Here is a 27,235-nt window from a genome sequence, read left to right as displayed (position 1 = left end):
ACCGCATCAGCCTTGCCCCACCCTTTCAGGGTTCCCAAATCTGGCCCGTCTTTCTGCCCCTTCCCTTGCGGGTCGCACCCCGCCCAGGCCCCTCTCCCGCCCCAGTCATCTCAGTCTTTTTTCTCAGGGCGTGCAGCTTCCTGCACACCCGGAAGCAGATCGCGCGGGGAAACGATCACAGCGCTGCGCGTCAGTTTCCGTCTACCTGGACTAAACATTTGCTTCGCCCCGTCTGCCTGAATCGAACGTGCACTTGGCAGTCTTCCCTTGTCCATACCCGTTTCCTGGGGATCGCTACGGACCTTAAAATACCAGCAACAGCCCCTTCGCCCCAAGTAAGTCTGATAATTGCTTCCCTTTCGGTTTAAAAATCTCTCTGAGGCTGTTCCTTGCTCCCTGCCTTTCTGCCTTAGGACCATGTAGACAACCCCACTCAGGTCGTGTTCCTGCTTAAAACCCTTACTGACCTCTGCTTCGGCCCTGCGCCAAGTCGAGTCCTCACTCGGGAGGTGGATTCCCGCTCGTTGCGACCCCGGAGCTTCTCCGTCGTCAGCCCCTGGAGGGGAGCGCCCGCCGTCCGGCTCCTGAAGGAGTCGCTTCTCCTCCCAGGTCCTGGGATTCTGCAGACCCTCCCTGTCCTGAGACACCGTACCCCCTGCCACCTTGTGTCCTCCTCACGCCGGGTCCTTTCGCTCCCCAGGCTTCCCCTTCACAGCCACTGCTTTTCTTGATCCCCCCCCTTGGGGGAGGTCACCTGAGTCTTGTGACACCCAGTGTTCTTCCTTCCCAAATTTTACTCCACTGGAAAATATGCTTTTCCGGGAGGTGGGCATCCTATTCCTCCCCTTTCTTACTGAATGTGTGGGTGAGAGGGATCAGGAGAGGAAAAGACGGGGAGCGACGGAGCAAAAGGAAAGACCGAATAGAAGAGAATGAGGGAGACCCATAAATACACGGCAAAATGGATGATACTTTAGGGATTTGCAAAGAGACAGCAAGAGTGAAAGAGAACGGATGGAGAAAGAAGCAGGGGGAGGAAAGCACATAGAGACATTTAGAAAAAAAGGGGGACCTTCAGAGAGATGAAAGGCAGCAAAATAGAATGGGGCGGCAAAGGAGGAGGCACTGCAGACGGACAGACAGTGGGGAGAAGGTGAAAGAGTTGGAGCCGCAGCCGACAGAGCTACGTGGTGCTGGGACTGAAAGAGAGGGAGAGAGGGCAGTGGGTGACAAGCAGAGTAGAGGGAGAACCACAGCAGGGAGGAAGCCTAGGGAGTTGGGGGTGCTAGAGAGTGGGAACAAAGGAGGTGTAACAGGTAAGAGGGAATTTTAACAAGGAGAGCAGAGAGGGAGCTCAGATGGGGAAAAAGAGGCAGAAATACGTGGAGATTGGGGACAATCAGAAAGATTGGGGAGAAAGAGCTACGAGAAGTGAAGTAAGTTGCAGAGCATTGGGCAGAACAGACATAAAGAGGAGAAAAACAGAAAAGGGGAGGAAAGGTGCAGAATGAGAGAGGGACACACACAGTAGTGAAGAAAGTGGGAGAGGACCCCATCCAGATGAGCGATGAGTTGATTGGATATGGATGGTGGTTGTAATATTCTAATTCGTGACTTTATACTCTAATTTAAAATTCATTTCTTTAAATTGTACTCATAAGGATGAAAATTACCACTCTTTTCTGTAAGGCTTGTGCATTTTGTATTTATTTGTATCAAAAGATATTTGGAATTTCTGTTTAGCCAGAGAGCATTTAAATTAAGTCATTCGTGGTAACTCTTTTCTTCCCTGGGATGGGGTAGAGGATAGAGTAACTGAGAAATGGGGCGATAAATGACTGTCACTGTCACTACAAGGTATGTCTTTTTTTTTTTTTTTTCTTTTTTGAGACAGGGTCTTGCTCTGTCAGACTAGAGTACAGTGCCATGATCTCCGCTCACTGCAGCCTCAACCTCCTGGGCTCAAGCAGTCTTTCTGCCTCAGAGTGCTGGGATTACAGACGGGAGCCAGCACGCCAGGCCTACAAGGTATATCTTTGTATGAGTATTCAGAGTCTTATTTTTTTTTGGTAATGGATTTGCTTTTTTCTTTTTTTGGGACGGAGTTTCGCTCATGTTGCCCAGGCTGGAGTGCAATGGTGCCATCTCGGCTCACTGCAATCTCCGCCTCCCAGGTTCAAGTGATTCTCTTGCCTCAGCCTCACGAGTACCTGGGATTACAGGCATGTGCCACCACGCCTGGCTAATTTTGTATTTTTAGTAGAGACGGAGTTTCTCCATGTTGGTCAGGCTGGTCTTGAACTCCCAACCTCAGTGATCTGCCGGCCTCGGCCTCCTAAAGTACTGGGATTACAGGTGTGAGCCACTGCGCCTGGCCTACTTTTTTCTTTGTAGTTCCACTTAATTCATCGTTATTTTGGAAGCTTGAGATAAGTGTTAGTTTATTCAATATCTGCCTTTCTATAAATAATTACTAACTTCTGAAATAAGATTTGGTGGCATCCTATAATCAGCTGACGTCATTCATTTCTAAATGTTAAGTATTGTCATTTTTTTAAACTTTCACCCTATAATTCATTAAATTTTTCAAAAACTTTCCAAACTGTTAAAGTGTCCAATACAGTATAGACACCACGGTGTACGTTAGATTCCCCTGAACTTCTTCATTTTATAACTGAAAGTTTATACGCTTTGGCCAACATTTTTCCATTCTCCCCACCACCAGCCCCTGGCAACAACTGTTCTACCCTGTTCCTATGAATTGGATACTTTAAAACTCTGCTTGTGAGGTCATACAGTAATTGTCTTTTAGTGTCTGTCTTATTTCACCTAGCATAATGTCTTCCAGGTTCATCCATGTTGTTGCAAATAGCAGGAGAATCGCTTGAACCTGGGAGGCGGAGATTGCATGGTTCATCCATGTTGTTGCAAATAGCAGGATTTTCTTCTTTTTGATGGTTGAATAAATCCATTATACATATGTACGCATACTATATATATCTATATAAATACACGTACACATAAAGATATGTATACAGACACATCATACATTTTCTTTTTTATTTTTATTGATTGATTGATTTATTTGAGATGGAGTCTTGCTGTGTCACCCAGGCTGGAGCACAGTGGCATGATCTCAGCTCACTGCAACCTCTGCCTCCCAGGTTCAAGCAATTCTCCTGCCTCAGCCTCCTGAGTAGCTGGGACTACAGGTGCATGCCACCACACCCGGCTAATTTTTGTATTTTTAGTAGAGACAGGGTTTCACTGTGTTGGCCAGGATGCTCTCAAACTCCTGACTTCAGTTGATCTGCCCGCCTCTGCCTCCTAAAGTGCTGGGATTACAGGCGTGAGCCACCATGCCAGGACACTTGGTCTTTGTTTAGGAATTTATTATCCTTGCATCCCCCTGGTGCAGTGGGCTGTCTCTCCACATGCTGAGGTCTTCCCTGTGGGCATGGTTGTAGCGCAGAAAGGAATGTGTTGTTTCCAAGCATTAAACAACAGATTTTTCACTTTCAGATTTAACTTGTAAAGAATTAATTATATTGACTGAGAGAGAAGCCCAGAAGAGGAAGAAGAGGAAAGAAAAGGAGTCAGGGATGGCTCTTACACAGGTAAAATGATATTCTTAGTGGCTCATTCTGTCTCCTTCCTTTTTGAAATGTGACACATTGGAGTTGCGAATCTCCTCTGAGTCTGAAGCATCCTGCCTGACACGTTTGCTGCCATTCACCCATGCCTTCCCTCAGTTTCTCTCATCTCATTTAGCTTCTATCTCACTGTGACCCAGTGACATTAACTTGGGAAGAGGCTCCACTGGGCATGGTCCTGGGAGAGACTCACACCCAGACACGGATGGAGACGGGGTATGGGCCCCACAATGTCAGAGCTGTTGGCAGCAGAGATTGTTTAGAGGCAAAATCAGGATGCAGTCAGCTCTCTGTAGACCAGAAGTAGAGAAGCTGCACACGGAAGTGACATATTAATGTGCACGATACCTCATAAATTCTGGAAAAGAGGCCTATGAGGGGAGATCTTTTTTGCCTAATTTTATACAACATTTGAAGGTGTATGAATTAGTCACTGTTTCTAACTTCAAAATCTTAATGACTGGGAATGGAATGGACAATTAGATACACACGTCAGTGACAGAGGGCGTTTATTTTATCATTGATTTTTTTTTTTTTTTTTTTTGAGACGGAGTTTCGTTCTTGTTGCCCAGGCTGGAGGGCAATAGTGTGATCTCGGCTCACTGCAACCTCCACCTCCCTGGTTCAAGTGATTCTCCTGCCTCAGCCTCCTGAGTAGCTGGGATTACAGGCATGCGCCACCACGCCCGGCTAATTTTTGTATTTTTAGTAGAGACGGGGTTTCACCATGTTGGTCAGGCTGGTCTCGAACTCCCGACCTCAGGTGATCCTCCCGCCTCGGCCTCCCAAAATGCAGGGATTACAGGTGTGACCCACCGTTCCTGGCCCATCATTGATTTTAAAATATAAAATCAACCTGAATGTCAGATTCTTTTAGCCGTCGTCACTATATCCGTCCCACAGAGACTGCAGTGTTCATGCTGGGACTCTTAGCAGTTGTTTTATGTAAAAAGGTTATAATTTTGCTCAGATGTAGGAGCAGAACTCCTTTGTTATTAGAGAAGATGGAGCCAAATTCTCTCATTGCACCAGTTATTACTGAACATCATATTTCTTTTATTTTAAACATCACATAATATATTTGTTTGCAGTAAAAGTCCAAGCAGAGATGCAGTTGAGTCATTAAGAAGGTGGTACAACATGAAGATGATAGGGAAATAATATTTTATTATATATGAAATTCATGCTATGTTAGATTTTAGCTGTTCCTGTCAAAAAAAAAAGGGTACCTCTGAGATGATGGATATGTTAATTTGTTAAACCATAGTGACTTTTTTTACTATCTATACTGTAATATCATGTTGTATACCTTATATATACCATAAAATTTATAAGCAAACATAAAACATGGGGCATCAAGGAAACATTTCAGTTTTATGCTAAAAAAAAATTTATAATCTTAAAAAAGGACATTGGCCAGGCGCAGTGGCTCATGCCTGCAATCCCAGCACTTTTGAAGGCCGAGGCAGGCGGATCACGAGGTCAGGAGTTAGAGACCAGCCTGGCCAACATAGTGAAACCCCACCTCTACTAAAAATACAAAAATTAGCCTGGTGTGGTGGCGCATGCCTGTAGTTCCAGCTACTCGGGAGGCTGAGGCAGGAGAATCCCTTGAACCCAGGAGGCAGAGGTTGCAGTGAGCTGAGATTGCACCATTGCACTCCAGCCTGGGTGACAGAGCTAGACTCTGTCTCCAAAAATAAAAATAAAAATAAAAAAAGGACATTAAGGCATATATATTCTGAAAATTTAACTACAGAATATGAAATGGCTGCTAGAATGCAGTAAAAAAAAATTGAGCAAAGAATGAAGATTATTTTATTTTGATTTCTACAAATTAATGAAATGGAAAATGGAAATGCAAAGAGTTATCATTTTCCCCAGATCTTCAACATCTAAAAGAAACATAGTAGTAGGTTTTGTTCAAATGAGTGAGAAATCTCATGTGATGTTGGTGGGAGAGGGCTGCTTTGCAGCTCAGGGTAGTGGAGAATCTTGCCAGATCTAGCAAAGCAGGAAATGCACCATCCTAGAGGAAGCGATCACTCTTTCAAGTGCCCAACCTGGGGGAACCCAGGTTCCTTTCCCTATCACATCATCCACCATCCCTCATGTTTCTGTGAGGAGCTACTGTTGCAAGTTCTGTGGCAAGAGTCAGTGAGAGGTGTCAAGTTGCATTTACAGGTCATTATGAGATTTCAGAAAACAATTCTTCAGTGAATGTTCTGCTGTGAAGTTTTGTTTTGCAAGTTTTTGAAGTGTAGATCTTTTTATGTTAATAAACACTAATTGTTTTGCATCCTCTTTGGAGCAGTGCCTAAATGAAGACGTAGGGGTCTTTTACTGTTTTTTGCTGTTACAAAGAATGTCACCGTGGCTGCCTTGTATGCATGCTGTCTTCACCACAGATGTCTGAAGTTTCCTCCAGGTTGGGCAGTTTAAAGAGTGAGTGCCTCTTTTAGGATGGCATACCACAAAAGCAAAAATAAATAAATGTTTTCCTTTATCTTTTTCTGGAAGGCCTGGCTCACAGTGTGATTATAAAATACTATGTTTCTTTCAGATCTAAGGTTTTCTTGCTTACATTTTCTTTGCATGCATCTTTTTTTTTTGGTGATGAAATCTGGCTCTGTTGCCCAGGCTGGAGTACAGTGGCATGATCTGAGCCAACTGCAACCTCCGCTTCCCAGGTTTAAGGGATCCTCCTGCCACAGCTTCCTGAGCAGCTGGGACTATTGGCACTCACCACCACACCCAGCTAATTTTTTTGTATTTTTTGGAGAGAGGGGGTTTCACCATGTTGACCAAGCTGGTCTCAAACTCCTGAACTCAAGTCATCCACTTGCCTTAGCCTCCAGAAGTGCTGGGATTACAGGCATGAGCCATTGAACCCAGCCTTTGATTATATTATGCCTTTCAGTAAAGCTTGTTTGTTTACTTACAGTTAAGTAATGTTATATATATTCACATTATTTATTGGACTTCCAGAATACATATGTTCTTGGTGCTTGATTGTTTGCCATGAGCCCCTTATGCTCTCTTCATTTTTCTCTGTTTTTTATAGTTTTTGTTTCTCTCCCTGTCAAAATCCCCTTTGAGTTCACTGATTCCTTCTTCTGTCTGATTAAGTCGGCTGTTGAACTCATCTAGTGACTATTTCAACTCAGTTATTTTATTTTTAGCTCTAGTCTTTCTTTCTTTTTCTTTCTCTTTCCTTCCTTCCTTCCTTCCTTCCTTCCTTCCTTCCTTCCTTCCTTCCTCTCTCTCTCTCTCCCTCCCTCCTTTCTCTTTCTTTCTCTTTTTTTTTTGAGACAGAGTTTCACTCTTGTTGCCCGGGCTGGAGTGCGATGGTGCGATCTCAGCTCACTGCAACCTCTGCCTCCTGGGTTCAAGCAATTCTCCTACCTTAACCTCCTGAGTAGCTGGGATTACAAGCACGCACCACCAAGCCTGGCTAATTTTTTGTATTTTTTGTAGAAACGGGATTTCACCATGTTAGCCATGCTGGTCTCAAACTCCTGACCTCAGGTGATTTGCCCTCCTCGGCTCCCCAAAGTGCTGCGATTACAGGTTGTGAGCCACTGCACCCGGCCATTACTCTCTTTCTTTCTCACTTTTTCTTTCCTTCTCTCTTTTTCCTCCCTCCCTCCCTCCCTCCCTCCCTCCCTCCCTCCCTCCCTTCCTTCCTTCCTTCCTTCCTTCTTTTTCTTTTCCTTCTTTTGTGGCAGGGTTTCACTCTATTGCCCAGGCTGGAGTTCAGTAGAACGATCCATCTACAACAACAACAACACACACACAATTATAATTTTCTGACTGGGGATTGTGTCCTCTCTGAGCCTTTGCTTGTCATCTCCTAATTGAAGAGGTTTGCTGGTTTCTACTCAGAAGCTCCCCTGTTACCTGTGTGTGCTATTGAAGACTCTGGTGCTGCAGTCAGCTATGGTACTAGATCTTACCTAGTGTCTTTCCGTGTTACTGCACACACTGGTTTATGTCAATCTTTTTTCTCAGTATCCCCTAACCTTTCATCCTGTTCCTTTCAGTGATTAAATTCAGGCAAGACAGAAACCAGTTGATAGGCTTTGGTTGTGTCTCCACCCAAATCTCATCTTGAATTTTCAGTAGAGACAGGGTTTCACCATGTTGGCCAGGATGGTTTCGATCTCTTGACCTTGTGATCCGCCCACCTCGGCCTCCCAAAGTGCTGGGATTACAGGCATGAGCCACCGCACCCGGGCTGTGGAAAGCAGAATTTAAGAGTGATGAACTAAGATGTTTGGCAGAAACACTCTCAAAGCAAATTGTTCAGGTTGCTGCATGGCTTCTCTGACCTGTTTATAGTAAAACAGGAGAAGAGAGAAATGAGTTAAAAACAGTTTGTTTTCAAAGCCCAGTGTAAAGGTTTGGAAAATTCTCAGCCTGGCCATGTAAAGAATTAAAAGTGTATTTAGGAGAGAAAACCAAGAGGGGTGTAGCCAAGTGGCCTCTGACAAGGAGATTAGTATGGATAGAAGTAAGCCAGGACCTGATTATTGAGACAATCAGAGAATCATTCCAAAGGCATTTTAGAGATCTTTAAGACTGCTGTGCCCATCGTAGGTCCACAGTGCCAGGGCCTTGAGGGCAGAATAGTTTCAAGGGAGTGGCCCAGGGTGCCCTTTGGACCTGGGAACTCCGATACCTCAGGTCTGTGATCTCTGTATGTCAGAGCAGAGGTCCTTGGCTACCCCACCTATGGCTGAAGTGGGACCAGGTGCGGACCAGCCACCACTCCAGAGGGCACACACTGTTGAGAGCCAAAAAGGCCAAAGGGATCGTGATCAACTCAGCATTCCACTGGAGGCTATATGATCAAACAGCAAACTGTTTACCATGAATGCAGGATGTGAGCAAACTCACGACTGCGCCTGCCGCCAGAAGGTTTGCTGAGGGCCGTCACTCCCTGGCGCCGGGCTCCTTGAAGTTATCTACTGGGAAATCTAGAGCTTATTGTTCGAAGGATGCAGTCTTGCAAGCCTGCTGTGATCCAAACAGCCGACTGAGTTACCGACAATCACCCCCCCTTCCGGTTATCTCTTTTACCTAATAAATTCGGAGGGCTGAAAAAGCTCAGGGCCCTTGTCCACTAGAGGCAAGATGCCCCCTGGCCCCTTCTTCCAAATATACTCTCTTGTCTTTTTCTTTTATTCCCGCGTTCACCCGCTTTGTTCAGTCCACCAGGGATCGAGGTCGGTTACAACACACAAACTGTAAACCTTGGCAACATCAACACAGTGCTAACTAAAAGTGTGCAGAGGGCATGAGATGTGGACTCATGGTTACTTCCATCTAGATTTCAAAGAATGCCTCAGAGATCCTTGGAGCCTAGGCATAAAAATGCCATAGGAGTGAGGCTGTCCCTGGAAGTCCCCACTAAGGCAATGCTCAGTCTAGCTGTGGAGGCGGGGCCAACTTCAGAGAGTCCCTGTTAGGATAAGGTCCAGTAAAGCCCTGGGAGCAGGGCCACCTTTGAGACCCCAAAACTGTAGAGTCACCGGTATGTGATTCCAGCTCGGGAGAGCTGCAGGCACTGTGAGAACTTCCATGTGGGGTGATCCCAACAAAACCACTAGGGCAGGGATCCCCAGGATGTTGGGACCCAACCTCTACTCCAGGATGTCTAGAAGGTGGGACACGGAGTCAAAGATTATTGTCAAGCCTTAGTGTTTAATGTGTATGCCCTGTTGGGTTTCAGCCTTACATGGGAACAGCTACCCCTTCTTTCCTGTTTCTCCCTTTTGGAATTGAAATATTTAACCTGTGTCTGCCCCACCATTGTATTTTGGAAGCACATAACTCGTTTGATTTCATAGTTTCACAACTAGAAAGCAGTTTGCCTTTGGATGAAATGCACGTTTGAGTCTCACCCCTATCTGATTTAGATTATAGTTAGATACAACTCTAGACTATAGGCTTTTGAATTGGTTGTAGAAATAAAACTTTGGGAGCCATTAGGATAGAATGTATTTTGTTTGTGAGAAGTATATCAATTTTGGGGGCCAGGGGTGGAATGTTACAGTCTGAGGTTTTTTTTTTTTTCTCCTCCACAATTCATGTTGAAACTTAATCCCCAGTGCCCAATCTTTAAATGTTATGAGGCGTGGCCTTTAGGAGGAGATTGGATCATGAGAAGTCTGCCTTTATCAGTGGGTATGGTGTTCTCGTCAATGAGATATCAAAAGGCTTATTCTACGGAGTTCACTGCTTTTTGCCCCTTCTGTCCCTTCTGCCATGTGGGGGCACAGCATTCGTCCCCTATGCAGCAACAAGACCATCTTGGAAGCAAGGATCATCCCTCACCAGACATCAGTCCTGCTAGCACCTTGATCTTGGATTTCCCAGCCAGCAGAATCATGAGAAATACATTTCTATTGTTCATAAATTACCCAGTGTGTTTTACTTGGTACAGCAGCACAGAGAGACTAAGACATTCTGTAACCATAATTTAACCATTTGTTTCTTTTGATTCAAGACTGATTCTCAGACATCTGGATTCAGATGCCTGCTCTGCCATTTTCAGGTTGTTGACCTAGGTGACTTTTTAGCATTTTCTGTGACATAGTTGTCTCCTAGTAACATGGGAACAAATCTCTCTATCTATCTATTATGTTGTTATTTGAATTAGAACATGTAAAGCATCTGGAGTAATGCCCAGCACATGGGGAGTGTTCCAAAACTTCAGTCGTTGCTGTTGCTGTGGTCATCACAGTTTTTAGTTTCTGACCTTTCTTTAAAGCTTCTATGGACATTGTCATCTGCAAGACACCACTCGTATACTAGCTCATCTGGACACTCAGTTGATACATTGAACATAATATCTAACACTTATACAGATAACCACGTGTTCATTTCTTTGTATATTTCTTGCATTGTACACAAAAATGAGAAGCGTACACTGATTTACGGGATATCATAATCTCCTATTGATTTTTAAAACAAACTTAAATTAGGGACACATAACCTTCTCACAGATGCCTTGCATGGATATGTGAAAACACACAATCAGATTGATGTGACAGTTCTCTCCTCTTCTCATTTTATGTATAGATAAGAGCTCTCCCATTGCTCATGTTGAAATGTGTTTTTCATTTCAGGGACCTTTGACATTCAGGGATGTAGCCATAGAATTCTCTCAGGAGGAGTGGAAATCCCTGGACCCTGTGCAGAAAGCTTTGTACTGGGATGTGATGTTGGAGAACTACAGGAACCTGGTCTTCCTGGGTAAGGATAATTTTGCTCTAGAAGTTAAGATCTGCCCTCGTGTATTTTTGTATTTTCTCTGTTGTCTTTCTTGGGAGCCCTTCCATTATTTGACTGAGACTGAAGCCTTGTTGACTCACAAATAAAAAGCTTCATAATGCTGCATCTGGCCTTTCACTTCCCATATCATCACACTATCCCCTTTTTGAATGTCTTCCCTTGTTGTCCTGTGCCCTTAGTAGAATTCCCATATTTAAGTATTAGTCAGTATAATGGTACTTTTTTTTTTTTTTTTTTTTTTTTAATGGAGACAGAGTCTAGCTTTGTCACCCAGGCTGGAGTGCAGTGGCGTGAACCCAGCTCACTGCAACCTCCGCCTTCTGAGTTCAAGCAATTCTCCTACCTCAGCCTCCTGAGTAGCTGGGACTACAGGCTCACACCACCACTCCCGGCTAATTTTTTGTATTTTAGTAGTGACGGGGTTTCACCATGTTGCCCAGGCTGGTCTCAAACTCCTGAGCTCGGCAGTCTGCCCGCCTTGGCCTCCCAAAGTGCTAGGATTACAGGCGTGAGTCACCACACTACTTCTAAATTAGTATCTCTCTTTTCTTCCAAAGTCAGGATTTTAACTATTCTTTGGGCAATTATATACCCACAGCTCTGCAAGCACAAACGCTGCTGCCCCATGCTTATAACTCTTTGCCCTCCCCTCTTGCCCTTCCTCCTCCCTGCCTCTTCCAAACATATTACTCTGGTCCAGATGGACTACCCAGTTACTTACTAGCATATTAATTGTACACTCCCATTATTGCAGTACTCCCTCACCTTCCATGTTACACTCAGTGTGTAAGGGGTGACCCCTACTCATTCACTTGACAACTTTCTGAGAACACTGTCTATGTCAATATGTGCAGGGGATGATGGCTCAGATACTGTTATTCATGAAGGGTGACTGAATAATGTTTTGGCAACACACCTTGGCTCTTGAAGTATTTCTTTCCACACTCTTGGTATTTGGAGTGACCAGTTATCTGCACTGACTGTTTGGCCAGTTTTATTTAAAAACATGTTTGATCCCGGAAACCCAGGTTCATGTCTTACTTTCTTTGTAATTTGGGTGTAGATACATAAATCCTGTGGGCAGTCTTACTGTCCTTATTTGTAAAATAGTGATAATTTATCTTAAGATTTTTTAAAACAAGTTAGTGCTGTTTGCTAGCTTAGAATATTGCATGTTTTATAGTAAAGACTCACAAATTTCTTTGTTTAATAAGGTATATCAACATTATTTCATGTTTATAATGAGATGGCATATTAGCTTTAACTTAATGTGGTTAGGTATAGCAGATACCGTAGATAGGGTGGTTTAAACAACAGAAAGTCACTTTTCACAGATCTGGGTGACGAGCAGTCCACATGTCAGAGCCAGTCACCTTGGTTCTTGGTGTGGGCCCTTTTCCTGGTGTATCATGACTAACTCTTTCTGTGTCCTCACATGGCAGAAGGATCGCCATGCAAAAAGCAAAAGCTTTTTCACACCTACTCAAATTCCCATTCCGTTCCTGAAATTCTATCTACCATGGTGACCTAATTGCCTCCCAAAGTTCACACCTCCAAGTAATATTACATTGAGGATTAGGACCCCAACATACGAGTTTTGGCAGACATAAGTCAATATAGCTGACTTGCACTGCTTGTTAGTGTTGCAAATGTCTATTTTTTATGGAAATAGATAGTTTTTTGTTTGTTTGTTTGTTTTTCCGAGACAGAGTCTTGCTCTGTCACCCAGACTGGAGTGCTGTGGCGCGATCTCAGCTCACTACAACCTCTGCCTCCTGGGTTCAAGCAATTCTCCTACCTCAGCTTCCCAAGTAGCTGGGATTACAGGTGCACACCACCATGCCTGGCTAATTTTCGTATTTTTAGTAGAGACGGGGTTTCATCATGTTGGCCAGGCTGGTCTCGAACTCCTGACCTCATGATCCACCCACCTCAGCCTCCCAAAGTGCTGGGATTACAGGTGTGAGCCACTGCGCCCGGCCAGAAATAGGTCGTTTTAGAACAGGTTTAATACTTATATAATAAGTATTCAGAAAAATAACTTAGTGTTATAACTTCAAAAAATTCTTTCTCATTTTCCCAGTACTATTTTTGATTTATAATTCTAGCTTGCCATTTATATAGATCATTAATTAGTTGAACTTGTTGATATTTAGCTGTAATTTGACATTTATTCGTGCACAATAAATATGAAGTAAATATATATGTATATAACTATTTTCTCTTCTGAGAGAGCCATATGTTTGCTGCCAGTTGATGTATGATTTGGGGGCATGGTGGAAAAATACTTGTTTTAGTGCTAATATATGTTTGCACAACATGAGTCTTTCAGTCATTGAATGTTTGAAACTAGGCTTCCTTAAAATTAATTTGAATTACATGTGATTACTCTTTCTTTACTGAAGAATTCTACTCCTTTTTTATTTGTAAAAATAGAAGATCATTGTGGTAAAGTTTGGTAACTGTCTAGTATAAACATTACTTTTAGTGTAGTATGTTTTCAATATAAAATATTTACGAATAGTAGTTATTTAAAAAAAACCAAATAATACTAGTTATTTTTAAAATCTATGTTCGGCCAGGCGCAGTGGCTCACACCTGTAATCCCAGCACTTTGTGGGGCCGAGGTGGGCGGATCACGAGGTCAGGAGTTCGAGACCAGCCTGGCCAATATGGGGAAACCCTGTCTCTACTAAAAATATAAAAATTAGCCAGGTGTGGTGATGTGTGCCTGTAGTCCCAGCTACTCAGGAGGCTGAGGCAGAAGAATAGCTCGAACCCAGGAGGCGGAGGTCACAGTGAGCTGAGATTGTGCCACTCCACTCCAGCCTGGGCAACAGAGCAAGACTCTGTCTCAAAAAAAAAAAACCAACGAAAAAACTCCCATGTTCATTATATTTTGTAGGTATCCTTCCTAAATGTATGACCAAGGAATTACCACCAATAGGGAACAGTAATACAGGAGAAAAATGCCAAACAGTGATGCTGGAAAGACATGAATGTTATGATGTTGAAAATTTTTACTTAAGGGAAATCCAGAAAAATCTACAGGACCTTGAGTTTCAATGGAAAGATGGTGAAATAAATTATAAAGAAGTGCCAATGACCTATAAAAACAATCTTAATGGTAAAAGAGGTCAACATAGTCAAGAGGATGTAGAAAACAAATGTATTGAAAATCAGCTTACATTAAGCTTTCAGTCACGTCTGACTGAACTGCAGAAATTTCAAACTGAAGGGAAAATTTATGAGTGTAACCAATCTGAGAAGACAGTTAATAATAGTTCCCTAGTTTCACCACTTCAAAGAATTCTTCCTAGTGTCCAAACCAACATTTCTAAAAAATATGAGAATGAGTTTTTGCAGCTGTCATTACCCACCCAACTTGAGAAAACACACATTAGGGAAAAACCTTATATATGTAATGAGTGTGGCAAAGCCTTTAGAGTGTCTTCAAGTCTTATTAACCATCAGATGGTACATACTACAGAGAAACCTTACAAATGCAACGAATGTGGCAAAGCCTTTCATCGGGGCTCACTACTAACTATACATCAGATAGTCCATACAAGGGGGAAGCCATATCAATGTGGTGTATGTGGCAAGATCTTCAGACAAAATTCAGATCTTGTAAATCACTGGAGAAGTCACACTGGAGAGAAACCATACAAATGTAATGAATGTGGCAAGTCCTTTAGTCAAAGTTACAACCTTGCAATACATCAGAGAATTCACACTGGAGAGAAACCTTACAAATGTAATGAGTGTGGGAAAACCTTCAAACAAGGCTCATGCCTCACTACACATCAGATAATCCATACAGGAGAGAAACCATATCAATGTGATATATGTGGCAAGGTCTTCAGGCAGAATTCTAATCTTGTAAATCACCAGAGAATCCACACTGGAGAGAAACCATACAAATGCAACATATGTGGAAAGTCCTTTAGTCAAAGTTCCAACCTGGCAACTCATCAGACAGTTCATAGTGGAAACAAACCTTACAAATGTGATGAGTGTGGCAAAACCTTTAAACGGAGCTCCAGCCTCACTACACATCAGATAATCCATACAGGAGAGAAACCATATACATGTGATGTATGCGACAAGGTCTTCAGTCAACGTTCACAACTTGCAAGGCACCAGAGAAGTCATACTGGAGAGAAACCTTACAAATGCAATGAATGTGGCAAGGTCTTCAGTCAGACTTCACATCTTGCGGGGCATCGGAGAATTCATACTGGAGAGAAACCTTACAAATGTGATAAATGTGGTAAAGCCTTTAAACAGGGCTCATTACTCACTCGACATAAGATAATTCATACCAGAGAGAAACGTTACCAATGCGGTGAATGTGGAAAGGTCTTTAGTGAAAATTCATGCCTTGTAAGACATTTAAGAATTCATACTGGGGAGCAACCTTACAAATGTAATGTGTGTGGCAAGGTCTTCAATTACAGTGGAAACCTTTCAATTCATAAGAGAATACATACGGGAGAGAAACCTTTCCAATGTAATGAATGTGGCACAGTCTTCAGGAACTACTCATGCCTAGCACGTCATCTAAGAATTCATACTGGGCAGAAACCTTACAAATGTAATGTGTGTGGCAAGGTCTTCAATGACAGTGGAAACCTTTCAAATCATAAGAGAATTCATACTGGAGAGAAGCCTTTTCAATGTAACGAATGCGGCAAGGTCTTCAGTTACTACTCATGCCTAGCACGTCATCGGAAAATTCATACCGGAGAGAAACCTTACAAATGTAATGATTGTGGCAAAGCCTATACTCAGCGTTCAAGCCTCACTAAACATCTGCTAATTCATACTGGAGAGAAACCTTACAATTGTAATGAGTTTGGAGGGGCATTTATCCAAAGTTCAAAACTTGCAAGATATCACAGAAATCCTACTGGGGAGAAACCACACAAATGTAGCCATTGTGGTAGAACTTTTAGTCATATAACAGGCCTGACGTACCATCAGAGAAGGCATACTGGAGAGATGCCATACAAATGTATTGAATGTGGCCAGGTCTTTAATTCCACTTCCAACCTTGCAAGGCATCGGAGAATTCACACTGGAGAGAAACCTTACAAATGTAATGAATGTGGCAAGGTCTTTCGTCATCAGTCAACACTAGCACGTCATCGGAGTATTCATACTGGAGAGAAACCTTACGTGTGTAATGAGTGTGGCAAAGCCTTTAGAGTGCGTTCAATTCTAGTTAATCATCAGAAAATGCATACTGGGGACAAACCTTACAAATGTAATGAATGTGGTAAAGCTTTTATTGAAAGGTCAAAGCTGGTGTACCATCAAAGAAATCACACTGGAGAGAAGCCATACAAATGTATTGAATGTGGCAAGGCCTTTGGGCGGTTTTCTTGCCTCAACAAACACCAAATAATTCATTCTGGAGAAAAACCTTATAAATGTAATGAGTGTGGCAAATCTTTCATTAGTCGCTCAGGCCTCACTAAACATCAGACAAAACATACTGCAGAGAATCTTAAAACAAAATTCAATGTGGAAAAGCATTTAGATGTTCTCCTAACTTCTGGGTTCAAATAATTCATACTTATTGATATAGCTTGTATATTTGTCACTTCTGTCTGAAATCTCATGTGGAATTTTAATCCCCTTTATTGGAGGTGGGGCCTGGTGGGAGATGATTGGATCACAGGGGTGGATTTCTCAAGAATGGTTTAGCACCACCCGCTTTTTGCTCTTCTTGGGATAGTGAGTTCTGGTGAGATCTTGTTTTTTTGTTTGTTTTGCTTTTTTGAGACGGAGTCTCTCTCTGTCACCAGGCTGGAATGCAGTGGCGTGATCTAGGCTCACTGCAACCTCTGCCTCCCAGGTTCAAGTGATTCTCCTGCCTCAGTCTCCCTGAGTAGCTGGGACTACAGGTGCACACCACCATGCCTGGCTAATTTTTGTATTTTTAGTAGACATGGAGTTTCACCATGTTGGCCAGGATGGTCTCAATTTCTTGACCTAGTGATCTGCCTGCCTCGGCCTCCCAAAGTGCTGGGATTATAGGTGTGAGCCACTGCGCCTGGCTGAGATCTTGGTTAAAAGTGTGTGGCACGTTAGGCATGGTGGGTCATGCCTGTAATCCCAGCATTTAGGGAGGTTGAAGCAGGCAGATCACTTGTGGCCAGGTGTTCAAAACCAGGCTGGTCAACGTGGTGAACAGTTGTCTCTACTAAAATACAAACATTAGCCAGGCATGGTGATGCATGCCTGTAATCCCAGCTACTCAGGAGGCTGAAGCATGAGGATCACTTGAACCCAGGAGACAGAGGTTGCAGTGAGCAAAGATCGTGCCAGTGCACTCCAGCCTGGGTGACAGCGAGACCCTGTCTCCAAAAAAAAAAAAAAAAGTGTATGGAACTTTCCTCTCTCACTCCTATTCTTGCCATGTGACATGCCCACTCCCCTTTTTCCTTCCACCATGATTTTAACATTCCTGAGGCTTCCTCGGAAGGTGAGCAGATGCCAGCACCATGTTTCCTGTAAAGCCTGCAGAACTGTGAGTCAATTAAACTTCTTTATAAATTACCCAGCCTCGGATAGTTCTTTATAGCAATTCAAATATGGCCCAATACATTTACACATGCAGTAAATGTAGCTAAGTTTTAAGGTATTGTTCACTACTCACTTGGCATAAGAATGTACATACTAGAAGGCCGGGTGTGGTGGCTCACACTTGTAATCCTAGCACTTTGGGAGGCTGAGGTGGGCAGATTGCCTGAGCTCAGGAGTTGGACACCAGCCTGGGCAACAGAGTGAAACCCCGTCTCTACTAAAATACAAAAGATTAGCCAGGCATGGTGGCATGTGCCCATAGTCCCAGCTACTTTGGAGGCTGAGGGAGGAGAATTGCCTAAACCCGGGAGGTGGAGGTTGCAGTGAGCCAAAATCACACCACTGCACTCCAGCCTGGGCAACAGAGCAAGACTTTGTCTCCAAAAAAAAAAAAGAATATACATATTGGAGAGAAATTACTGAAGTGCAGTATGTGTGGCAAGAATTCTATTCAAAGATCAAAACTTGTGGATCTATAGATAATTCATAGTGCAGAGATGCTTTACAAATGAAAAGAGTGTGGCAAAACCTTTACCAGAGTTCAATCCCTACTGGACAGAAGGGAGTTTATACTGATAGGAAATCTACACGTATGTGCCAGAGACTTTCCCCAGGCATCGGAACTCACGAGACATCAAAATATACAACTTTGAGAGGAACCACACAAACGTAATATGTGTGGTAAGGCTTTTACCTGAACATCAAAATGGAAACCAAAGTATTCATACTGAAGAGCTACCTTACAAATGTAACAAATGTAGTAAGACTTTTTAAAAAAATCAAATGTTCGGCCAGGTGCGGTGTCTCACGCCTGTAATCCCAGCACTTTGGGAGGCCGAGGCAGGTGGATCATGAGGTCAGGAGATCGAGACCACCCTGGCTAACACGGTGAAACCCCGTCTCTACTAAAAATACGAAAAATTAGCTGGGCGAGGTGGTGGGCGCTTGTAGTCCCAGCTACTTGGGAGGCTGAGGCAGGAGAATGGCATGAATCCAGGAGGTGGAGCTTGCAGTGAGCCAAGATCGCGCCTCCAGCCTGGGCGACAGAGCGAGACTCTGTCTCAAAAAAAAGAAAAAAAAAAAAATCAAATGTTCATGCTTTTGGAGTGAGAGAATTTATATAGGAGAAAAATCCTATGAATGTGCTGAACATGAAGGGGACTGTAAGCAGTAGTGTGTTTTCAGTCTTTACCAAATTCATACTGGAGGGAAACCTTACAAATGTAATCAGTGTGGTAAAATTTAAAACCAGTTCTCACAACAGACTACACATCCTTGAAATCATACCAGGGATAACGAAGCCTGCTTCTCCAAGATTGGCCTGGAATATTACATACTACACAATAACTACAAGACAAAATTTGTTAAAACTCAAGACAGTATGTACGTCAAAGGAGCCAGAACATATGTGGAAAAGGCCAATTCAGTTTATAAAATATTGTATTCAATTTGAGGTTTTTGTTTTGTTTTGAGAGAGTCTTTGTTCTTTCCTCCAGGCTAGTGTGCAGTGGCGTTATCTCAGCTCACTGCAACCTCCACCTCCCAGGACTTCTCACATTCCCCCACCCCTGGTTTTTTTTAATGATGATTTTAACTCTCCCCTCTAATGCCTTTTTCTTTTTAAAAATTTTTCGGAGAAATCATTTTAGAAGAAAATGAGTCTCTGTTCTTAGTTTTCCTCTGATCCCTCATGGCTAGGACAGTTTATTCCTAGAGAGGGAGGTCCCATATTATTAGGAAAGCTGATATTTTGCACGTTGTGAAGTCTCATGTCCTGCGGAGAGAAAATGGGGGGAGAAAGGGAGAGAAACAACAAACAGAAAAATAACAATTTCGGAAAATTGACATGGGCCATATTACTCTGAAGTTCATACATCAGTAGCCAGGTATGAAAGTGCCTTATATATGTAAATAGGCTGTTACTATCTTCTTCTGACATTTAAGTTGTCTAGCTTCGGTTCTCAGGGCTTTAAGAAAGCACAGCTTAGTTTTTAGTGATTTGAAATTAGAAAAATCGGGGAAGAAGGAGGGAAAAAATTAAAAACATTATTTTGGAGATGTGTAGCCCAGAAAAGTTAGAATTCAGTCCAAACTTTAGAAAATAATAAAAATTGAAAAACAATAGGCGAGACTAGAGTCTAACAACAGATGTACTGTAGTTTTTGAAACATAATTTTTCTCACTCCAGTTTCCCATTTTTACTAAAGACCAATCATGGTATGACTGATTTGGTTTATTATTCTTGGCCTGTTTATACGTATAAGTGCAGCAAGAATCATTATTTTTCACACAGACTCTTTATATTGGCTTTGATGGAAATTTGTTCCACAAAAGGAATATCAGATAAGACTTTTTAAAAGCCAAGCCCAGCCATTGCCGTGTACCACCAAATACCTATGAGTTGGGTAAATTCCTCTCCTCTTGAGGTCCCAAGATAACTTGGAGTTCCTGGGCCTATCAGAAAGGGACATTCTTTACTTAACACAGGTCAGAAACTCTGTATAGGGATGCTGTAGGCAGGGTATGAGGCTAGTTTTCCAAGGGGCTTTAATGGGCTCTATGAATCAAGTTTGATTCCTTAAAGGAAAGCACACCATTTCAGTCAAAGCCTTGGTAAAATAGCCATTTTCTCTGATGGTATTCTGTTGTAAAAGAAAACTTTTTTTTTTTTTTTTCCCAAGACAGGGTTTCACTCTATTAACCAGGCTGGAGTGTAGTGGTGTGATCTTGGCTCACTGCAACATCCACTTCCCAGGTTCAAGCAATTCTTGTGCCTCAGCCTCCCAAATAGCTGGGATTATACACATGCGCCACCACACCTGGCTGATTTTCATATTTTTTGTAGAGATGGGGATTTTCCATGTTGGCCAGGCTGGACTTGAACTCCTGGGCTCAAATGATCCGCCTGTGTCAGCCTCCCAACGTGCTGGGATTACAGGCTTGAGCCACCATGACCAGCTAAAAAAAAATCTTATTGCACTTATGCAAATAACTGTATTGCCATAAGTTATGAATACTCACAAATAGTTTCCAAATTCCAGATAATTCAAAAGCAGAGAGACAAATATGCACCAAAATTTGTTTACAGGAGTATACTTTCCTCAGTTGTTAACAGCTGCCAACAGCTCATAAGAAAAGTTTTCTTGTCTCTGAAAAACAAAACAAAGGATCAGCAACAATTTTTTTTTTTTTTTGGGATGGAGTCTCGCTCTGTCGCTCAGACTGGAGTGCAGTGGCATTATCTTGGCTCACTGCAACCTCTCCCTCCTGGGTTCAAGTGATTCTTTTGCCTCAGCCTCCTGAGTAGCTGGGATTACAGGCGTGTGCCACCTTCATGCCCAGCTAATTTTTGTATTTTTAGTAGAGACGAGGTTTCACCCTGTTGGTCAGGCTGGTCTCGAACTCCTGACCTCGTGATCCACCCACCTCGGCCTCCCAAAGTGCTGGGATTACAAGTGTGAGCCACCACGCCCAGCCTTTTTTTTTTTTTGAGATGGAGTTTTGCTCTTGTGGCCCCGGCTGGAGTGCAGTGGCATGATTTTGGCTCACTGCAACCTCCGCCTCTTGGGTTCAAGCAATTCTCCTGCCTCAGCCTCCCGAGTAGCTGGGTTACAGACACATGCCACCAAGCGCAGCTAATTTTTGTATTTCTAGTAGTAGAGATGGGGTTTCACCATGTTGGCCAGGCTGTTCTTGAACTCCTGACCTCAAGTGATCTGCTCACCTAAGCCTCCCAGAGTGCTAGGATTACAGGCATGTGCCACTGCACCCGGCCAAATCACCTTGTGAAGAGGATCAAAATAAGACAACAATTGTCCATAAATGACAAAAAAGTCTTAGGACGGCCACTATGAAAGCACAATTGACTAGAACTTTTGGTTACTTCTGTGGCATACAATAATTTTACATAATAATTACAATTATTAATAACATACATGAAGTCATATCACAGTTACAAGAGTTTCTCATAATTTTGGAACACATGCCAATAACATATTTGTACAAATACAGCCCAAAGAAAGCCAAACACCATTTCCTATTTGACAATGCTTTCTGTTTGATTTTTATACCGAATAAACTTTATGTGCCTCTTTCAGACTTCAGGAAACTAATATGAAAAGATTAATGAAGACCCAATTTAAAGTTTGACAAAAAATATTTGACAAACTTTAAAGTGCTTGATATCACAAAATAGGATCAGAGGCCATTGTAAAATAAGTCCTTCATTTAACCAAAGTGATGCCACAAAGATTTCAAAGGTGCAAACCATTATTTTTGGAGAGAGGACACTTAATTTCTCAAACAATAATCCCTAATAAAGAGAGCATGAGGCTAATTAAATTTGTTATTCAAAATTTTATAAACAATCTAAAATTTTAATCATCTTGCCCATAAGATATGATTTCCATAAGCCTTTTTACAACCATTGTAATCTTTATTATGGAGTGGGTCAATGCTCCAAGAAAACCTTGTTAATCTGACACAGAGGCTCACATGCTGGTCTTGCATCAGTGTGCCTTTGACATCGATGGTTAATTTATAGAGAAACTGAACTTATTTTATCTCTCCAGGTAAGCTCTTGCAATTTCATGTGCCCACCTCTTCTGTAATAGCCCCTGGGCCTTGAGGAGTTGAATAGTTTTACTTTCTTGTCCTGCGTCTCAAGAACACAGTTTATTTTGATTGGCGTCTTCTATTAGGTCTGAAAATGAGGCTTTAACTGCTGTCAGTGTTTAAGATTTAGCAGGACTTGGTGTCCTTTTTAGACCCAGACGTCAAAGCTCTGTAACTTAGTGACACAAGGACTTTAAAAGCACATACAGGCCAGGCATGGTGGCTCACACCTGTAATCCCAGCACTTTGGCAGGCCAAGGTGGCAGATCACTTGAGGTGAGGAGTTTGACACCAGGCTGGCTAACATGGCGAAACCTCATCTTTACTAAAAATACAAAAAAATTATCCGGGCATGGTGGTGTGTGCCTGTAATCCCAGCTACTCGGGAGGCTGAGGCACAAGAATCCCTTGAACCTGGAGACAAGGTTGCAGTGAGCCAAGATGATGCCACTGCACTCCAGCCTGAGTGACAAAGTGAGACTCTCTTTAAAAAAAAAAAAAGCACATACAGAAAATACGTGGATGTGATAACCTTAATTAAAAAAACTTTTTTTAATCTCAGTTTTTTTCTAACCAAACCAAACTTAGTAATAATGACATAGGAATTATTTTGATAAAGTGTAAGATCTGTTTATTAGGCCAGTTATCTAAAGGCAAAAGAAAAGACCTCCTCCAGTGCAACTGCTGTTTCCTATGGGGAATATTACATTGAAAGGAAACATTTCCTTTAGACCTCTAGGATAAAACATTTTGTTGTTGTTGGCATGAGGCCACAACAGTTAGAAACTAAAAGAGAAAAACTTACAGGAGCTGAAAATCAGTTGAAGGATAGAGTTATTATTTCAGGCCTTTTAAAAGAGGAGAGAAAGCTGAAAACAGCAAGACACAATAAAAGTTGAACTTTTTGTAAAAAAATTATAGTGTCTTGTAATTTATTAAGAGTAAAGCAATACCTTAGGAAAATTTGGTATTTTGATCCAATTATTTAGTCTATAAGTGGTTTTTTTAAAGATCAAAACCCAGTCACTAGAAAGACCATTATAATTTCTGTTTAATTTATATACAACTTGAAATATAAAAGGTTTTTTTTTTTTTCATAAATCCTCTTATTAATGACTTACACAGACCATTCATGACAGGCTTGGGCACCCACCTCTTCACCTTTCTTCTGCTCCTACTCATTCCACCCTTTATCCAAACTCCAATTCCCTCTGCTATTTTCCTGCCTCAATAGTATTTGGCAGGGATAAGTATGAAATTGCTTGATCAATAAATGCAAACAAAAATGTATGCTGGTGATTCTTAAGACATTTCTAATATTATTTTACCAATACTTTTTGTTGTTGTTGTTGTTTGAAACAGAGTCTTGCCCTTTTGCCCAGGCTGGAGTGCAGTAGTATGATCTTGGCTCACCGCAACCTCTGCCCCCTGGGTTCAAGAGATTCTCCCACCTCAGCCTCCCAAGTAGCTGGGGTTACAGGTGCCCAACACCATGCCTGGCTAATTTTTGTAGTTTTAGTAGAGATGGGGTTTCACCATGTTGACCAGGCTGGTCTTGAACTCCTGACCTCAGGTGATCCGCCTGCCTCAGCCTCCCAAAGTGCTGGGATTACAGGCATGAGCCACCATGCCTGGCCTATTTTACCAATACTTTTAAAGCTAACTTATTAAAGATTTTACTTAAGTCATGTGAACTTGAGAAACATTTTGGCTTATTATTTAATTTACGAGGACTCTTTAAGCCAGTTTAGCACCTTGTGTCCAAAACACAACAAAATACGTATACAAACACATTAGCACACACATACATTCTCATATAACCAAAGATCATGTAGCTTTTACTTCAGAACTTTAGTCATGAGGTATTAGTAGAAACTCATTGGTTTTCAAAAAGAAATTGCAAACAGTGGATTTTATCTCATTAGAAAAGTAACAGTGGACTTCAAGCAGGCAGAAAAGAAAGCAGAGAGAGAACTTGGGAACTTTACAGTTGCAGGCTGACCTTTGGGCTCTGAATTTTCCTTCATGTACTTCTGCACAAAAAGACCATATAAGTTCATGTCACACAAACACTTGTAAGAAGAGGTGCCATAAAACCAAAGGAGTGCCTGAAAGGGGCGTCATTCTTCTGGTTTTCTCCTCGTTCTTAGATTATTTGGTTCCCACTTTTTTTGTTTGTTTCCTTAAAAGGAGAAATGGAGATGTGGCCTAGGGTTTTGTGGAGTAAGTCAAAGTATGTGCTGCTTGCAAAGGAGACTCCACAGTGTGTTACCACTGAGTCACTGCCGCCCTCCTATGTGTCTCAGTTTCTCCTCCGGAGGTCTAAGCACCTCCAGGAGGGCTCAAAGCACAAGTTACTAGCACCCATATGCACCTCCTGGATTAGTCTTTTTAAAACTAATTTTGTGGGGGTTCTCTGTAGAGCCACTACACATCACGGTGGGTCAACTTCCCAGATACTCCCATGAGGCCCCCGGTCACCTAGGGGTGCCTATCAGCTGCGAGGAGCAAAATACTCTTTCTGTTCGAAGCTGAGGATACTCAGTCCCTCATTTACCTATGAAAACAACAATTCGGATCCTCATGTAAATGTGAACAGACAGGCCAAATTGAAATTGATTTTGAGAGAAAAAGCAGTAGAGAAGACCCCTTTAAAATGCATCTGTGTACTAGAAGAAGGATTCTTTTTTTTTTTTTTTGAGACAGAGTCTCTCTCTGTTGCCCAGGCTGGAGTGCAGTGGCACAATGTCAGCTCACTGCAACCTCTGCCTCCTAGGTTCAAGCAATTCTCTGTCTCAGCCTCCTGAGTAGCTGGGATTACAGGTGCCCGCCACCATGCCCGGCTACTTTTTGTATTTTTAATAGAGACAGAGTTCACCATCTTGGCCAGGCTGGTCTTGAACTCCTGATCTTGTGATCCACCTGCCTCAGCCTCCCAATGTGCTGGGATTACGGGCTTCAGCCACCAGCCCGGCCACTAGTCTTTTTTAAACAGGTAGGTCTTGCGTGTACTAAGACTAAGAACTCACTCATTATCATGGAGAGAGCACCAAGCCATTCAGAAGAGACCCAACCCCATTACCCAAGCACCTTTCATTCGGCCCACCTTCAACAATTTGGGTCATATTTCAACATGAGATTTGGAGGAAACATATCACTGTTCCTTACCACCAGATACCAGCAACACCACCAATTGTGACAATCAAAAATGTCTCCAGACATGTGCAAACGTTTCCTGGAGAGGGGGCATCATTCTTGGAAATACCACCTTCCAGTATAGAGATCAAGAAAGCAGAAGGTGCTTGGGCCGGGCATGGTGGCTCACGCCTGTAATCCCAGCACTTTGGGAGTCTGAGGTGGGTGAATCACGAGGTCAGGAGTTCAATACCAACCTGGCCAAGATGGTGAAACCCTGTCTCTACTAAAAATACAAAAAAATTAGCCAGGCGTGGTGGCAGGCACCTGCAATCCCAGCTATTCAGGAAGCTGAGGCAGAGAATTGCTTGAAACCAAAAGGGGGAGGTTGCAGTGAGCCGAGATCACGCCACTGCACTCCAGCCTGGGTGACAGAGTGAGACTTCATCTCAAAACCAAACAAAACAAACAAAAAGAAAGCAGAAGGTGCTAATGTGCCATATGGCTTTCAACTGCACTTGACACAATATTTTGTAAATTCTTCAAAAATGAGTTAGCTGATTTTCAAGAGATGTTTAAGTCTGCAGCAGTAGCTCATCTGCAACTGATAAAACTCACATTTGAGAAGTGGTTTGAGGGGCAACAGCAAGTTAAAATTATAACAAAGTCCAAGTCAAGGCCATAGCCCTAACGTTCTTTGAAATAACCTGCCAGTTGATTAAGGTAACTCTTGTGAAATTGTTTTTTGTGGGTGGATGAAATGGCAAGTGTAGTAAATAGAAACTAGACTGTGGCCCAAGAAGTTCAAAAACACTGGAATAAAATTCTGAAACTAAGGAAGGGTTCCTAAAACTCGTGGGTATAGCTAAAGTCATGGGTTTAGCTTTGAAAATGTCCCTATTTTGAAATGGCATCAGATAAAATGCTATCTTTTGTTATACTTTTCATAATGTTATACTTTTGAGACTTCTATCAGTCCATAGTATTTTATAAAAACAAAATTAAATTTAGACTTATAATAGTCTTTGGGATGGTACATTTAAGTGGAAAAGAAGTAGCTGGGGAAAGCTGCTTACTGCAGAAGGAGGGCATACTTTCTGATACTGCATGAGGGATGTCATCGGGTGAAGTTAAGAACGACAAAATATAGTGGACTGGAAACCTATTCTCAGGAGAACTGTAGCCATGAAAATTACTGTTGTTCATTCTTGACCTCCTGGAACCAGGCCCTAACTCATCTTCTCAGCAAAATTGCACATTTGCTATGGACCTACTGGGTAGTACCTTCTTTGTTTTCCTTTTCTGAATGTGAGGGTTAATTCAGGTTTTATTTTTCTGTTCCACCATGAAATGTCGTGAGTGGCGAGGACTCCATTGGGCTCTTAATGAACAGAAGTGTCATGAGACTGTCATGAGATCCTTGCTTGCAACTGAAAGTTATGTTTGGGCTTTTTTTTTTTTTAAATGTTAGAGGAAGTGGAGGTGAATATTTTGTGTGGGCAAAAGAGGAACAAATTATTTCTGATGGAAGCTGTGCTGTCACATATTGTAATATTTCGAGACAGGGTCTCGCTCAGTCACCCAGGCTGGAGTGCAGTGGTGCGATCTCAGCTCACTGCAACCTCCACCTCCTGGACTCAGGTGATCCTCTTCTCTCAGCCTCCCAAGTAGCTGGGACTACAGGTGCACACCAGCATACCTAGCTAATTTTTGAATTTTTTTGTAGAGATGGGGTTTCGCCATGTAGCCCAGACTGGGAGAAACATATTTTAAGGTATAATTAGCATGTTGTGTTGTTAAAATCTCAGTGATAAACTTGCATATTAGCAACAGAGCTCTTGTTTCCACATTATAGAATTTCAGTTTATTTTCTTGTATCATTCCAATGCTTTCCCTGAACTTAAAATAAAAGGGATCCTCCACATATTGGTGGAACACAT

The 27,235-nt window shown here is 42.4% G+C and overlaps 1 protein-coding gene across 2 annotated transcripts; it reads left to right on the top strand.

Annotated features, from left to right (window-relative positions):
* Positions 1 to 27,235, top strand: ZNF836 (zinc finger protein 836). 2 transcript variants are annotated; one of them, XM_008959788.5, is made up of 4 exons: positions 1 to 335; positions 3,523 to 3,617; positions 10,787 to 10,913; positions 13,858 to 27,235. In XM_008959788.5, exons 2-4 carry the CDS (start codon positions 3,603 to 3,605, stop codon positions 16,524 to 16,526), a joined length of 2,811 nt encoding a protein of 936 aa, XP_008958036.3. In that variant the 5' UTR covers positions 1 to 335; positions 3,523 to 3,602; the 3' UTR covers positions 16,527 to 27,235. The 2 variants fall into 2 exon arrangements, with proteins under 2 accessions (XP_008958036.3, XP_034801315.2); XM_034945424.3 differs by having other exon boundaries at positions 1 to 2,028.

Source organism: Pan paniscus, chromosome 20, assembly GCF_029289425.2.
Source record: "Pan paniscus chromosome 20, NHGRI_mPanPan1-v2.0_pri, whole genome shotgun sequence".
NCBI classification, from domain to species: Eukaryota; Metazoa; Chordata; class Mammalia; order Primates; family Hominidae; genus Pan; species Pan paniscus.
This window is presented reverse-complemented; position numbering and strand designations above follow the sequence as displayed.

What these genes read in the sequence shown, in the direction of transcription:
- ZNF836 (XM_008959788.5), top strand. An exon ending in CAGGAACCTGGTCTTCCTGG is followed by an intron (nt 10,914 to 13,857) that starts GTAAGGATAATT and finishes TATATTTTGTAG; the next exon opens with GTATCCTTCCTAAATGTATG.